The sequence below is a fragment of the Camelina sativa genome, chromosome 18 (genome assembly GCF_000633955.1).
Source record: "Camelina sativa cultivar DH55 chromosome 18, Cs, whole genome shotgun sequence".
In the NCBI taxonomy this organism is placed as follows: domain Eukaryota; kingdom Viridiplantae; phylum Streptophyta; class Magnoliopsida; order Brassicales; family Brassicaceae; genus Camelina; species Camelina sativa.
In genome coordinates, this window is record NC_025702.1 from 12482971 (window position 1) to 12497461 (window position 14491).

Below are 14491 nucleotides of genomic sequence, written 5' to 3' on the forward strand. Positions count from 1 at the left end.
GGTGTTGGTGTTGATGTTGATTTGGAATTGGATATGGATTTGGTTGGATCGCCGAGGAGCGTAGCGAGAGAGAGTCGGAATCCGAGTATTGATTCGTCTAAAGGGAGAAGAGCTGCTTTGATGCCGCTTTTGGGGAAGCCGTTGAAGGCGTTGAAGAAGAAGAAGAAGAGGTTGCTTAATAATCATAACGAAGCGGAAGGGGAAGATGATTCTTGCGATGGTGTTGGCTCGATGGAGGAGATATCTGAGAAGAAGGTTGATCTATGTGGGAATGGTAACAATGGAGTCTTACGCAAGGAAGTGAGAAATGGTTTGTTTAGTGATCATCATCATAGACAAAAGGCTAAACAGATTTGGAAGAAACATGTTTGGGTTGTGTTGATGTTTGATTTCTGCATCTGTGCTATATTATTCGGAATCTGGCTTTGGATTTGTGAAGGGTTTCAATGCATTCAAGGGTAACAAAATTCATCATCAGTTTTCTCACTCACTTGTGTACATCTCCAAATTCATATTATTGTTTCAATCTTCATTGACATCTTCTTCTTTTTTTTCTTTTTTTCTGAGTATTCGTTTTTTTTTTTTGGATCGAAGAATCTGATCCTTTTTTATTTGTCCACGTTCTTGTTTTTCATCTTCTTTATTTTTTTGAAGTCACAAAAAAGTGTTGTTTCCAGGAGGAAACTAGGGTATAGGTTGAATCCTGGTTTACATTGTTAGTGTGATATGTTCATTGTACTTTGGAAGTTTAATCATTCACAAGCAAAATGTGTGTGTTTTGTATTATCTCTTTTCTTTTTTTTATCTTTCTCGTTTTTCTTTTGCTGTTTGATTCCATAAATGGTGCTTTTGATTGAACGTGGGTCACACAATAATGGAGGACTAAAAAAAAAGATGGGTCTCACTCAGATCCAGTCACACGTTAATATTTTGCTAAATCTGTCGGATACAGTGCATCTTTTAGTCGGCGTATTTAAAAATAATATTCCAAGAAAAAAATACGAAAATGAAAGTAGTTAAAAATTATGCAGTAAATCTGTAACAGTTTCAAGGTTTCAAGAGTATAAAAGATGGATTACATTACAGACAACAAAAGTGAACGAAGAGGTTTTGTGAAATAAGAAATAAAAAGAGGGGAGAAAGTGTTAAATATGTGTGTGTCTCGGTCTAAAACTCAATCTCTCAGCCGCAAGGTGTGAGTTTCTTGTTACCTGCACCACGAGGATTATCGTCCTTCCAATCATCGAAAGCTCTAGCTTTCATCACGGCTTCTTCGTCTTCATCATCCTCTTCTTCGTCTTCTTCCTTTCTTCTCAGAGGTTTATCGTTATACCATGAGGTGGTTGCTTCTTCGATGGCTTTTTTCGTCTGCTCTTGCCAATCATTCATTATATTCATCTCTGTTAACCCAGCATCCTCTATGCACATTGTTGGCATCCTATAAACTCAAAATTAATCAACTAAATCTCAAAACGGATTAAGATTTTGTGACTGATGAGTGATGAGCATAGTTCTGTGTTTACCTGTGACTTGGTTGGAAAACCTGAGCTATCATCCTCTCTCTGTTGGTAGATAGCGGTCCACCCACGATGCTTGCTGGACCGAATATAAGAGGTTGGTGCTTGTGTTCGTGACCTTGTGATACCGAAGCTCTTCCTTCTAATACATCTTGCGCAAATGTGGCACAAGTGATGGGTTGTGCCGGATTAGAGTACTGTACCCTCGCAGCAGCGTTTCTGTGCCATGTTTCAGCTTTCTTTGTACGATCATCAAGAGCATCCCGGGAAAACCCATCCTCTCCATCCTGATCAAAAGATTATAATAATTTTCTTCGTTTAAACGTTTATCAAATCGTTTTGTTAACACCTAAAAAAAAAACAAACACAAAGGTAAGCTACCTTCAACTGCCTTTCCTTTATTGCAGAGAGCATTTCCTCTTCTCTCTTTAGCATTTCCAACAGATCAATAGCCTGTAGCAAAGGTCAATCATAAGATCAAGCCTCAACTCGTGACACATTATAGGATTCCAATAATGATTTTTAGACAAACCTTACAAACAGCCAAGTTGATTGATGATAGCCAGGCCTGCAGAGAAAAGTCATAAGACCAGGCTTAGAAGAAAATCAAATTAAAGAAAGCACCAAAAACAAGAAGTGGGACAAACCTCTCTCTCTTCTTCGCTGTCATCATCTGGAATATCATCTTCGCCAGCTTCCACAGGAGTTGACAAGGCAGCTGCTTTAGTTGAACGTCCGCGTCGCTCCTTCCTCTCTTTAATTTCAAGAAGCTTTGCCTCTGCCGCCTTTTGACGTTTGAATCGAGCTATCTACAACGTATCATAGTTATGAAGACATAAAATCCAATAACATTAAATATTCATTCTCGTGATTATACAAAAGAAACAGGGCTGTATCTACCTTCAGAGCCCTTCGATCAGCAGGTGCACCAGAACCTCCTCGTGAAGAAGCCTCCAACTCTTCATCCGGAACAAGTTCCATTGCCTCACAGAACGAAAAGAACTCCTAGACACAATAACAAGAAGATACATCAGTCTCAAAGAATCCAAACAAAATGCTCATTCATTCCCACTAGCACACTATGATCAAAGGGATGCAATAATAACCAGCAAACACTCAACACAAAACTCACTTTCAACTTCGCATACGATGCCTTGACAACCTGAATCCGATCGTCCTGTATGATTCTCTCCGTCAACTCCGCAAGATAGTAAGGCACCTACAATCACAATAAAATATTTATATCCCTCGTCTCTTTAAACATTACAACTCAAAACACACACAATCTTATGATCTAACCACAGAGTAACTTGTAATTTCAAGCTCCACATTTGATAGTTCTACAATTTCAGCTATAAAAGAGTAGAAGTAACAGGACCAGCCAAAGTTGTTCAATTTCTGCTATTTCTACAACAAAACTAAATAACAAAACTAGAATACAAACAGACCACTAAAACCCCAAAACTCGAAAGCAAGAGAAATTTACCAAAAGATACTTGAGATTGTTGGTGCTTATATCTTCTTTAGTCTCATTAGAGGAGAACAAGCCCAGTTTCCCGATCATGTCTTCGCACTTCTGAAACATCTCACATCCTTTCTTTACAACATCCTAATAAAAGAAAAAACCTTTTTGAAAAAAAAGCTCGCGATTCGAAATACTCATTTCAGATAAAAACAAAAAAAACCCTAATCGAATTCGAATTCGAATACAAAAAGGTAAGAAGGTTCAACCTGATCAACACCAGACTCTGAAGCAGCGAGATGAATTTTCCTAGCTTGCTCGAACAGTGCCGATAAAGGCATTTCCTCCATAGCTAAACCACCCATCACACGCAAATGAAAACGAATTCAAAATATCACAGAGAAAAATATCTACGGATTCGAGAAATGGATGAATTTGTTTTCTTAGGGTTCCCCAAATCGAAATCTGACGAATTTTACCAGAGAGAGTTTTAGATGAAACTGTTAACTGTGCGATGGAGCTTTATAAGATTTTGCGGTTGAGATTATGCCGCGTCAAGTGAAGATGATAGTTGTAATTTGTAAAACAATATAAGCCGTTAGATCTCTCTATAGACAAAAACTCAAACCGACTCGGTTTGTAAAAATCAAAGTCAAAAGATCAGGTGCGGCCGGGTGTACTGTTAAAACCCACACGTTACATCTTACAACGGATATGGTATGAATGTTTTGTAGTAATAGATTTTGGTTTTTGTGTGTATGAGTAATAATAAACTAGTAGTAACCCACCCAAGGTCTAGCCGGTTTAAAATGTCGTAGTGCTCTATCTATAGCGGTAAACCACCTAGGAGGAGGAGGAGGAATGGTGTATTTTGATATAGGAGCCACCTGAAAATTCTCATAGAAATCGAGAGCGAGAGGAAGAAATAACAAATTGCTATGAATCAGCTGGATCAAAAGATTTAGGAACATCCAATAGCTCGTGAAACGAAAATGAAGAGACAAATTGATTGAACAGAACTTATATATATGTATGACTCTCACCCAATTTCACTCTACATAGCTTGAAGAGGAAATGAACTGATTGAACAGTACTTAAAAAGATTTCATCACTCTACATAGCTTGAAGAGGAAATGAATTTGACTGAATTAACTGGACTGTGATATGTACACAGTACAATAATTCCCATTAATGAATATCTCCCACGCACACCCACGCAGAGAACAACAGCCTCCTAAGCGACCAAAGCTACAAGGATGCTTCAAAAGTTGACCTGAAATGAAAATTGTAAGTTACAGTATTATTCTAAGATAAGATATTCATGCGTGGTTCATTAGAAGATTAGGAAGTAGTGAAAGATTCTTACGGTAGTTGGGCCTATATGGCAAGACAAATCTCAGTTACGGTAGTATTGGTTTGCTGGGTAAGGGAAACGAGTGGCAACTTGGCTGTAAAAAAGTTCAAATATAATGAGAATAACGTGAAAGGTAAAGATAATATAAACTAATTGAGGATCTCTATGAGCAGAACCTGAGCAATCCCAAAAGACTTGTCGTCACCCATTTTTTCATGTCAAGCTTGACTGAAGAAATGAACATGCCTGCGAACTCCATTATGATTATCTGACAAAGAAGGCACAGAAAGAGAGTATATATAGTTTAGGGATATATAAGAAAAGCAACAAAAGGATAAAAGTTGGTGTTCACCTTGTACAGAGGACTTACCTGAGATATAACACTTGAGGTTATTGTAACGAGAAACATATTCTCTCTAAGGACTTCTTTCAAGGTTTGGTCTATGCTTTGGATTTCAAATTCATTAAACATCTGCGTTATTTTAAAAAGACATAGAGATTATCAACATATTCGCATATAAACCCTGATTAAACGAATGGGAAAAATCGGACATTACCAGGCAGAAGACAAAGGAATTGAATATAAACGTGTTCATCACTTTTTCAGCATTGCTGGTAGGACCATGCTTCAGCTTCAGTAGCTTCTCAGAATTTATGAGTACCAGCGACAGCACTAGGTAAAATACCTGGAGGTAAGGTATTTCATGAGTCATGACAGAAGCATTATTTAGAGGTCTCCAAGTCAGTGTGTGTGTGTCTCTACTCTATATAGTAATCATGTTTTTGTCTCAATCTCATATAGTTAATTAGTTATGACCAAGGAATTGCATTTTAAACTATGAAGGAGTAAAAGAATTTATCGGACATACCTGTGTTATCAACTTGGACCACATAGTCTTGGTTATAAGAGGGTCTCTGAAAAAAAGAGACGGACAAAGGCATACATATGTATGATCAGTTTGCTTATATTCACGTACAACAGATAGTGTGTTTTAATCAGAACAGCAAACTCAACAATTTCTTCCAAATTTGCGGCACCAAAACTGTAATTTCTCTTTCCAAAGACAACTATATACTAACTTATTAATCAAATCAAAACCTTAATCCTCTTCAGATTTTTATACCTTATACCAACCGGTGGTTTTCCCATTAGGTGGCGATCAGCTCTTGGTCGGTATGCCAATGCAAATGCTCCTAAGATGTCGATAATAAGATTAAGCAACAGAAGCTGCATCAGGGAAAAGCAAAAAATGGGTTAGGGAAAAAGGTTTCAAATCGTGGTAAAGCTGGATTACAAGATGATGAAGTAACAAAGGGATAACATTTTTTAACCTGCACGGCGTTAAGTGGAAATGCATCATAAAACACAACCTCAACCACACAGAGAGTTAATGCTGATACACTGACAGTGAGCCGGAATAGGATAGATCTCTGGATATTGGTGTATAGCGATCGAGACCATACAATACACTGCATTATCCAAACAAGCCTCTAATATCTTATCAGAAAGATTTAAACGAAATTTCACTGCCAAAAAGGTCAAAGTTTGCTAATCATTGTTGTATGCATTCTATAAGCCGCTACTGCCCAAGTTTATCATTTCAACCAAGCATATAATAAACCAACCTTGACAATCGTAGCAAAATAATCGTCCAGTATAATGATATCGGAATTCTCTTTTGCTGCTGTGGTTCCTCCAATTCCCATAGCAAGGCTAACATCCGCCTGTGCAAGGAAAAGTGATGATGGACATGTCTTTCTGTTTAGAATTCATGTTCTCTTTGAAATAGTGTGATTAGTTTTTGAGTTTAAATATTGATAATTACAGACCGCGAGTAGTGTCTTTGAATCATGTATTCCCATCCCAGTGGCTGCAACCACATGCCCTATTCTCGTCAGTGCTTCGACAAGCAGAAGGTTGTCGCTAGGAGAAGATTCAGCAAGAACCTACACATAGAGTAGTGTGTCAGTTTCTAACTCAATCATGTTCTTGAACCAGTCGGCTAATATAGACCTATTAAAAATTATTTCACTCAGCAAGGTGTGACAATAGATACCGAACCCAACTATCTTATCTCATGATTCCAGTCATCGATGTTTCATGATGTGCAAAGATGAATATATACGTTAAACAATAAATATAGAAGAATGGATTCATACTAAGATCTCTCCGGCGATCTGCTCTCTCTCTAGATCGGAAAGGTCACGAAATCGGGCTCCTGTCCTTATATTACGGCCAGATACATCCCTCAATATCCCACATTCCATTGCTTTCGCTTGTGCAGTCCAAACGTCTTCGTCTGTCACCATGCAAACCTGAAATCAACAGCTTCCACTTAAAACGTAGACGAATATTAAAGGTGTCACTGCATAAGATAAAGTACCTAATAGTCGGTTTAAATATTACTATGCCAGGCCCAAACTCAGTGAGAGATAGCAAACTGTTCGAGTAGGAAATCATTCTCTACTAATCAAAGTTTAGAAACTTCAAGTTTCATGCATGAGGCATAATAGTTATACAGCCAGTAACAGAACCAAAAAAAATATAATCATGGCACCTTAACACCTCCGGAATTGCACAGTTGAATCGCATCCCTTGTGTCTGTCCGGCAAGGATCCTGCATGTTATTCAAAACGTTGGATAAGTAATGTTAGTAGTGAGACTTCATAGGCTTTGATGAAAATGGAATCAGGTACCAATTCTCATTGATACTAATTTAAGATTTAGAATGAGTGCTGAAAATGTTACCTTGATACCAATAATAGCCAACAAAACAAGGTCTTGAGGTATTAGAGAAAGTTCCTCATTGGTTGGAAGACTTCCTAGGTCATAGGGTTGATAAGCTAGTGCAGCACAACGCAGTCCTTCCTTACACATGTTTTCAATTGTTCCTTCAAAGAACTTAAGAGAGAACGGACTCTTACATAAAACTCCGAACACGAAATAATAGTGCATTTTTCTAGGTTCATATACAAACCTTTCGTTTCTGTTCATCAATAGTTCTGTGGTTTTTGGCCCCATCCATATACCATTCGCATTTACTCAAAATTACTTTTGCAAATCCTTTCCAATGAACGTGGGCTCGGGTACCAAGCTAGAAATGAATAATAATATAAGGATCAAATATAGCATAAAATATGCACGCAGATTTACAGTCAAGCAATTCCAGATTCTAACAAAGCTGCAACAAAGTATCTGTGTCAAGTTAAAACAAGTATATATGTGTGTGCGCACGGGTATATATCTGCTCAACAACAATATAGACAAGGTTATGTTACCTGTAGTGCCACGCCTCCATATTTCTTCTTTGGATTGAATGGTATAGTATGATGGACTAATGAAGCTGACCTAACATCATCAAATTTCATTCCCAACTACAAAATAGTAACTAACAGTCAGTAGTAATAAGCATAATAGCTATAGCAAATAGTAATGTTAAATTAGAAAGAAAAAAAACCTTATTCCCCAAGCGAAGAATGGCCTGTTCTGTCGGTGATCCATAAACCTCTGGTACAATGGCTCCCTATAATTAAGTATGAACTTACTAAGAATAATTCATATTACAGTTTATATCCAAATCAACGCTGTAATCCAGGACACTTACCGTTTCAGTAACAACACTGCCATTTGTATTTTGGGCAATGCCTTCAATGATTAGTTCTCTAAGAAACGTGGGAAACTGTGAAACATCATCCATATCTTGCATTCTTCTTCCTCCAGCCCAGACATCGACCACCGACATCTGCTTAGCAGGAAATAAATGCTTAAAAAGGTACTCAGGAAGAATAAGAGGAAGAAGGAAAGAGATTAATGCAAATAAAAGAAAACACTTGCCTGATTCAAAGTTAACAGATCCCATTCTTTCACCAGAGAGTCTTTGCACCTGAACAACATTTACGGTAGTAAAGCACACGTTGATGCTCTAACGACATTAGAAAATGGGATCTAAAAGTTGAGTACCAAAATTTTGTCTGTCATCATTTTTCTCATTGTCTTTGCAAGGCTGATGGAAAGAGGAAAATGATAAGATGAGAAACATGAAGAAAGTAACTGTCGTGAGAAACGATGTAAATTGCAACGAAAAAATAGAAGCAGGCATACTTTAAGTTATGCCATTCTTCGAACAGAAAGTGATTATGCACTATATTACCAGACTACTTTGCCAGTTTTAAGGTAATTCACTAGGAATTTTTTATATATATATTTTAATTAAACAGGTTTTCAAAAGGAAAAGAGACTTACTTCAAGCGAACAACTATAGACAGTCCAACAGGCACTGCCACTACGATTGTTGCAATCTGGAAAAAAAAACATTTTTTGGCAACCGCCAACGAAATTACAATAAAAGACCATATGTCATTACTCATTACTGTAGCCACAAAGGTAAATTCAGCATTCCCGTACCATAAAACTCAGGGATTTGATCACAAATTCTGTTGCTTCATGGGCAGAGGTATGTCCGTGAATAAACATTGGAGTTCCATCTGACTTTTTGGTCTTACCACTAAAGTATCTGAAATTAAATCGCAAGCTTGTTAGGTCCTTATTGAGCTGGAAATATTAGATCTGAATGCAGAACAAATGTGCAATGGGTACATTGTAGAGTAAAGAAAGACTTACAGGCCCAACTGAACAATAACGGCAACTGAAGCAAAGAAAAGGACTAAGCAGTTGGCAGAAATCGCAAGCCATTTCAAGTATCCCTAGTAAAACAAATCACAGATGATAAACGCGCAAACTGTTATAGGTAGCAAGAAATTAATAATCAATATAAAACAGACCTGAAAGGGCTTTTTTTCTTCAGTCTCATGTCGAATCTCCTCCATCTTTAACCACCATCCAGTGTTCTTTCCAACAGTTGTAACCTTAATACACGGGAAAGAATAAAGTGAATCAGAAGATCAAGAACCATATACATAGAAAGCAAGCATAGAAACAAATCTTGTAACTGACAAAGAAAAAAAAATCACACAGGGTATAACTATGTTGTTGCCCTAATTCCAGGTTTCAGAATTTGCGTTTCTGCACTCCCCACAAAAAACAATTCTAGATTACTTCTTTTCTCTCAACTTCACTTTATTCAAGATCAATCAATCTATTGCTGGCACTAGAAGAAGAGACAGCATTGAGGCGAAGAAAGAGAAGCTGTATGCAGAAACACGGAATAGGTTCCAATGAATAATTTTGTTGTGAAGAAACAGTTATAGTTATAGTGTTTATCAACGTGACTTAACTAACCCTTTCAACATAGGCCTCATCTTTAATAAAAGTAGCTATACATCTATGAGATGGATGTGTCAAGCATAAAAAAAAAAAATTAAGATACGTGGCTCGAGAGCTTACCAGCATTGTACCTATGCCTTCTATAAGTTTTGAACCAGATAACAGGAACGGGTTACATTGAAGATCTTTTTGAACCTGCTAATTGAAAAGAGAGATTAGAGATACAGGGGAGGTAATGATACAGGTCATCAACAAGGGTACAGTACAGCATACAATTTCGTCTGAGCCAGTAATTTCTTGCTCGTCAACTTTCAACGAGTTTGCAACAAATAGGACACCATCTGCAGGTACCTGCACCATTAATCAAAAAATCGCACAAATTGTGAAGTTCAAGACAGACAAGCCAAAGAAATATTTCTGTTGAAAGTGTGAATCTTACCTGAAAACCATTCTTGAGGGGTATAATATCGCCGACAACAATATCATAGATAGAAACCCTGACTCTTCTGCCACCTCTAATAACCTGCAACCAAAAACGTTCAGCACACATTGTGGGTTATACAGAAATGACGAACTGCAGGAACACACCTCTAGATACACGTTTCTCTTCTCCTCAGTCGACTTTTCAAACCAACAAGAATGCTTGTACTCGGCGATAGCTGCAAAATAGGAGACAAACAAAATCAAAATCTGATTGTTTCCAACTTTCCATATTCACTCTTGTAACTCAACAGCAACTCAAGAACATGAACGATTGTAGTTACGATACCTCTCACAATGATGTCAAGAACAGTGGCCAAAATGATGCAGGCTTCTACATACCATCCATCGAGGACACCCTGCAAGTTTCATGAACATGAGATACAGAAAATAAACTCAGACAGATAATTGAAAAGAGCTCAAATCTAAAAGAATCCCCCTTGACAAAGAGCAACACCTAAACAAAACGATGAATCTACACCAAAGGAACAGTATTATAACCAACGAGATAATCAGAGTAAACAGAAAATGCTAATGTCAAACATAATTACCAAAGAAAGGTTGTACCGATTATAAAANAAAAAAAAAAAAAAAAAAAAAAAAAAAAAAAAAAAAAAAAAAAAAACCCACCATTGTGAAAATCCGCAGCAGCAAAAAACATAGAGCAGCAAGCATGATAACCAGCAAATGAGGAGACTGGCTAGCTCTCCAGAGAAAGCACTACAACAACAACAACAAACCAATCGAACAAAAAAAATTGAAACGCTTTCGCAAACTTTAAAAAACATAAAAACCGAAACTTTCTGGTCTAAGAAACTGTTCATACCCAGAAACTCTTCCCCTTTCTGCAAGGGTATGTGTTTGACCCAAATGTGTTCCTGCGATGCTGTATCTCCTCATCGTGCCGATCTATGCCCAGTTTCAAGTCAGTCTTCAGTAGGTTTGATAACCCATGAACCTGTGAATCATCATCATCATCATCATCATCATCATCATCAAATCAAATGGGTAAAATCAGAATAAAACCTAAGAGCAAAGAATCAAAGAAAGAGATGATTACCCCATTATATCGATTCAAAGCTTCAAGGCTACGATCTTTGACTAGTTGAACGAGTTCTTCCAATCCAATCCCAAAATCACCTGAAGTTGATGGTTCTGTGCCAAAAAAAAATAGAAACGATTTTTTATTTCGGTTTAATTCGGTTTGAGTTTCGGGTTAAATAAAATTGAAAGGTTCGATAGTCCGGTTAGGCGGAGATAACAAGAAAAAAAAAGTTTAATTTACGAAAATTGGGAGTAGGAAAAAAAAAATACCGTTGTTTGCTGATTGTTCTGCTTCTTGGTGGTCACGTACAAGCTTATTACAAGAAAACATTCAAGATTAGTGAAACCAGATCTGAAAAATCTACTACTAAACTGAGATCATTTATTACGCTTACTGATTGGTCAGGTGTTGGTGTTGTTGTGTTCCTCGTCAACTTCTCGATTACCACTTTATAATAAAACGCTTGACATACTCCTTTCAACGTACTCTGTACGTAAGATCCGTACAAAACCAAGTAAGTAATGACTAATGAGCTAGGCGGCCTCGAGAAACTGATTTATTTCAACGTGCAAGTAAAAAGTAAGCTCACCTTTCTCCACGAGCCGGGGCGACGACGATCGGTAGTAACGAGACCGGATTCCAAGTCGAGAGGTGCAATCTCAACTGAGCTGCCGCCTAGGCGCCCGTCGTTACCGACTTCGCAATCTCCGCCTGACGTCGACGCATCTTCAGCTTCAGGGAGAGAGCCACCACCAAAATCTTCCGGAAAGTGCTGTGGAACTGCAACATCGTGGCCGGCGCCGTGACCAACCTCTACATCTCCCGGCCCTCCTTTGGGAGCTGGCCTCTTCCAAAACAAAAGCGTTGATAGTTTGAAAACTACCATTGAACGTCCTCTGTTTCGATAGGATTATGGTGTGTGGGAAGACGAGACAATGAGAAGCCACGGAAGGAAATCAAAAAACTCAAGAGAAAACGATTTTTTCTTTTGGTGGATATTGTTGTTGTGAGCTATGATGTTGGGGAAAGAGAGTGTTTTATAGGTGAAATATGAAAGAAAGAATAAAATAAATTAGTTGAATATAAAAATAAATGAATATTCATTTATGATATTCCTTACTTATCCTCGAAGAAGATACGGTTTGAGAAAAGGGTTAGGTGATCATGACTTGTACTACCTGCTTAAACACTACAACATAAATTTGTAAATTTTAAGTGTGTCACATAATAAAAGCTCGACTGGTAATAATGTGCCCACATTGCATTTGCAACAATTGCCTAGAGTTCAAGTCTTTTTCATGCCTCTAATTTTCTATATATATAACTCGCTTTTGGTTTTGACTTTTGATTCATTTCTAATAAATCTTCTGTTCACTTTTTTTTTTATGATAACAAAGTACATGTATCTTTCAAACATTGTTTTAGGCATTCGTTACTAGCTATATTTGTGCATTCCTCTATGGTAACAACAACAAAAAATTTAACATTCTAGAACCCCTTCGAAAAAAGAAACAAAAAAATGAGGTGAGTGTAACGAGTAAAAAAAGCGTATCATATCAAACGAAATGTTATTCGTTTCCCACATGTATACTAATTTTGATAAGATAACAAAAAGAGAGGGAGAGAGAGAGGTGACCTGGATTTTGGTGTCCCTTTCTATATATAAAAAAAAAATCATGTGGATGCCCATGTATAGTTTTTGACTTGTACATTTTGGCTTGGTGGAATTGTGGGTTTGGTAGGTAACAGCTTTACAAAATTTTATAGATATATAATTTTAAAATTTACTAATTACAAATATGTTACTAAAATTTTTACTACAAACTCACTCTCAATTTTTTTTACGGTTTTTACGTATTGTTATTTTTTCTGTTTTGTACTATTTCATAATAGTTTACCATTTTATCTTACAATTTCTCTATACAATTTATCAAACGGACATATTCTTCCAATAATATAGTTTTGAACTATAAAACAAAACAAATGTAATATATAGTAGTAAACGTAGTTTCGATAATCTGGATAATCGTGTATATTCCCGTATAGTAATGATACTAGCTGGTATATACTTTTTTCCTATTACAAATAGTGGAATTTCTTAAATCTTAATTTTAATTAAACAAAATAATTTGATTCATATAGACTAACATTTTGAGTTCGATCTATTAGATGTATTAGAAAGGTCTTTTTTTATCAAAAGAAGAACGAAAAAGCATGTGGGTGTCCAACCGTTTGTAGCGCAATCTATAATTAATGAAATAGTGTCAGAATCTGCAGATACTTGTGTTCGTGCCGCCACCACTTCTCTTCCTTTGTATTGACTATCTTGTCTCATCGTTTTCTTCTGCTTTCATCTGACTCAATAATATTTTTATAGTCATTAAACAACTAATTTTATGATTAATTATTATAATAATTCCCAAAACGACTCATACAACACACGCTCAACCCAACATGGCAACATTCTTTCATCTTTCAATAACTTTGTGTGGTTTGTGTCAAGCCTTGTCAAGTTGCCAATTTTCATTTGATTAATAATAAAAAAAAAATTATAGCTGTAATGAAGATTCTACTCTTTTACTTCTTTAACACAATTAAGTCTTCTTAATTCATACAAACAATCACACAAAAATGTGTTATATATATGCTGAATTTGCTTATTGCATCAAGTTGTCAAATACTAATCAGATTAGTTTTGTAGTCATTTATTTTTCTTTGTCATTTTGTTAAAAGTCCCAACATTGCAACCGCTTGTATTTTTTTTTCTTTTAATCAGAAACGAGACTTGTAAGGACATGTACAAAAAAAGAATACAGAGAAAAATCACTATTTTCTCATAATAATGAGCACATCGCACAAGCTGGGCAAAAGTCAAAAGTCATGCTAAACGACTCAAGAGGACTATAAATACACTCAGTATTTAATTTATTTTAGGGGAAATAACAAGATTTTTTTTTTTTTTAGAACTTTTATAGTATGCTTGAAGAGATACGTACGTAATATAAAAACATTGCTTTAGTTGAATTGAAAGTAAGCAAATTGTAACCATGTGCTCTTTCCTCCATTATGGATCGTTTCTTTTAATGGTCAACTTTTTCTGTGTTGACTAATCAAAAAAATTTCAACATTTTAACAAAAATACAATCTATATACAGTATTACTATTATTAGCCCTTAAGGCCATTATTAATGGGGGAACACATGGTGTATTCTAAGCCCAAAAAAATCAATAAAAAAGTGAATAGTGGGCTTAGATTAAATTTTCTGATCTTAAATGAGAACTGATCCAAGCCTAGTTCTCATGTGTCGTGGCTTCACGTCATTGGTCGAGATGTTTTGGAAAGAAAGAAAAATTTTCATTTCTTCCCTTCACCGTCGAAGGTCAGTTTTCCGGCAATTGAAAATCTCAC

At 36.5% G+C, this 14491-nt stretch overlaps 2 protein-coding genes and 1 pseudogene across 2 annotated transcripts; 1 reads left to right on the forward strand and 2 right to left on the reverse strand.

The window, feature by feature from the left end:
• Positions 1–786, forward strand: LOC104763417 (phytolongin Phyl2.2-like; the record flags this gene model as incomplete). The annotated part of the gene is made up of 1 exon (XM_010486790.2): positions 1–786. A coding segment is annotated over one exon (462 nt), but the record flags the coding sequence as incomplete, so codon positions are not given.
• LOC104761309 (PP2A regulatory subunit TAP46) lies at positions 998–3491 on the reverse strand. The gene is made up of 9 exons (XM_010484379.2): positions 3249–3491; positions 3004–3126; positions 2650–2736; positions 2418–2522; positions 2165–2326; positions 2050–2085; positions 1899–1970; positions 1524–1804; positions 998–1438 (listed from the first exon to the last, which is right to left on the reverse strand). Exons 1-9 carry the CDS (start codon positions 3342–3344, stop codon positions 1183–1185), a joined length of 1218 nt encoding a protein of 405 aa, XP_010482681.1. The 5' UTR covers positions 3345–3491; the 3' UTR covers positions 998–1182.
• Positions 3906–11202, reverse strand: LOC104761310 (annotated as a pseudogene).

What these genes read in the sequence shown, in the direction of transcription:
- LOC104761309 (XM_010484379.2), bottom strand. Translation starts at nt 3,344, where the DNA reads ATGGGTGGTTTAGCTATGGAGGAAATGCCTTTATCGGCACTGTTCGAG. An exon ending in CAGAGTCTGGTGTTGATCAG is followed by an intron (nt 3,127 to 3,248) that starts GTTGAACCTTCT and finishes TTCTTTTATTAG; the next exon opens with GATGTTGTAAAGAAAGGATG. An exon ending in ACAGCGAAGAAGAGAGAGAG is followed by an intron (nt 2,086 to 2,164) that starts GTTTGTCCCACT and finishes TTTTCTCTGCAG; the next exon opens with GCCTGGCTATCATCAATCAA.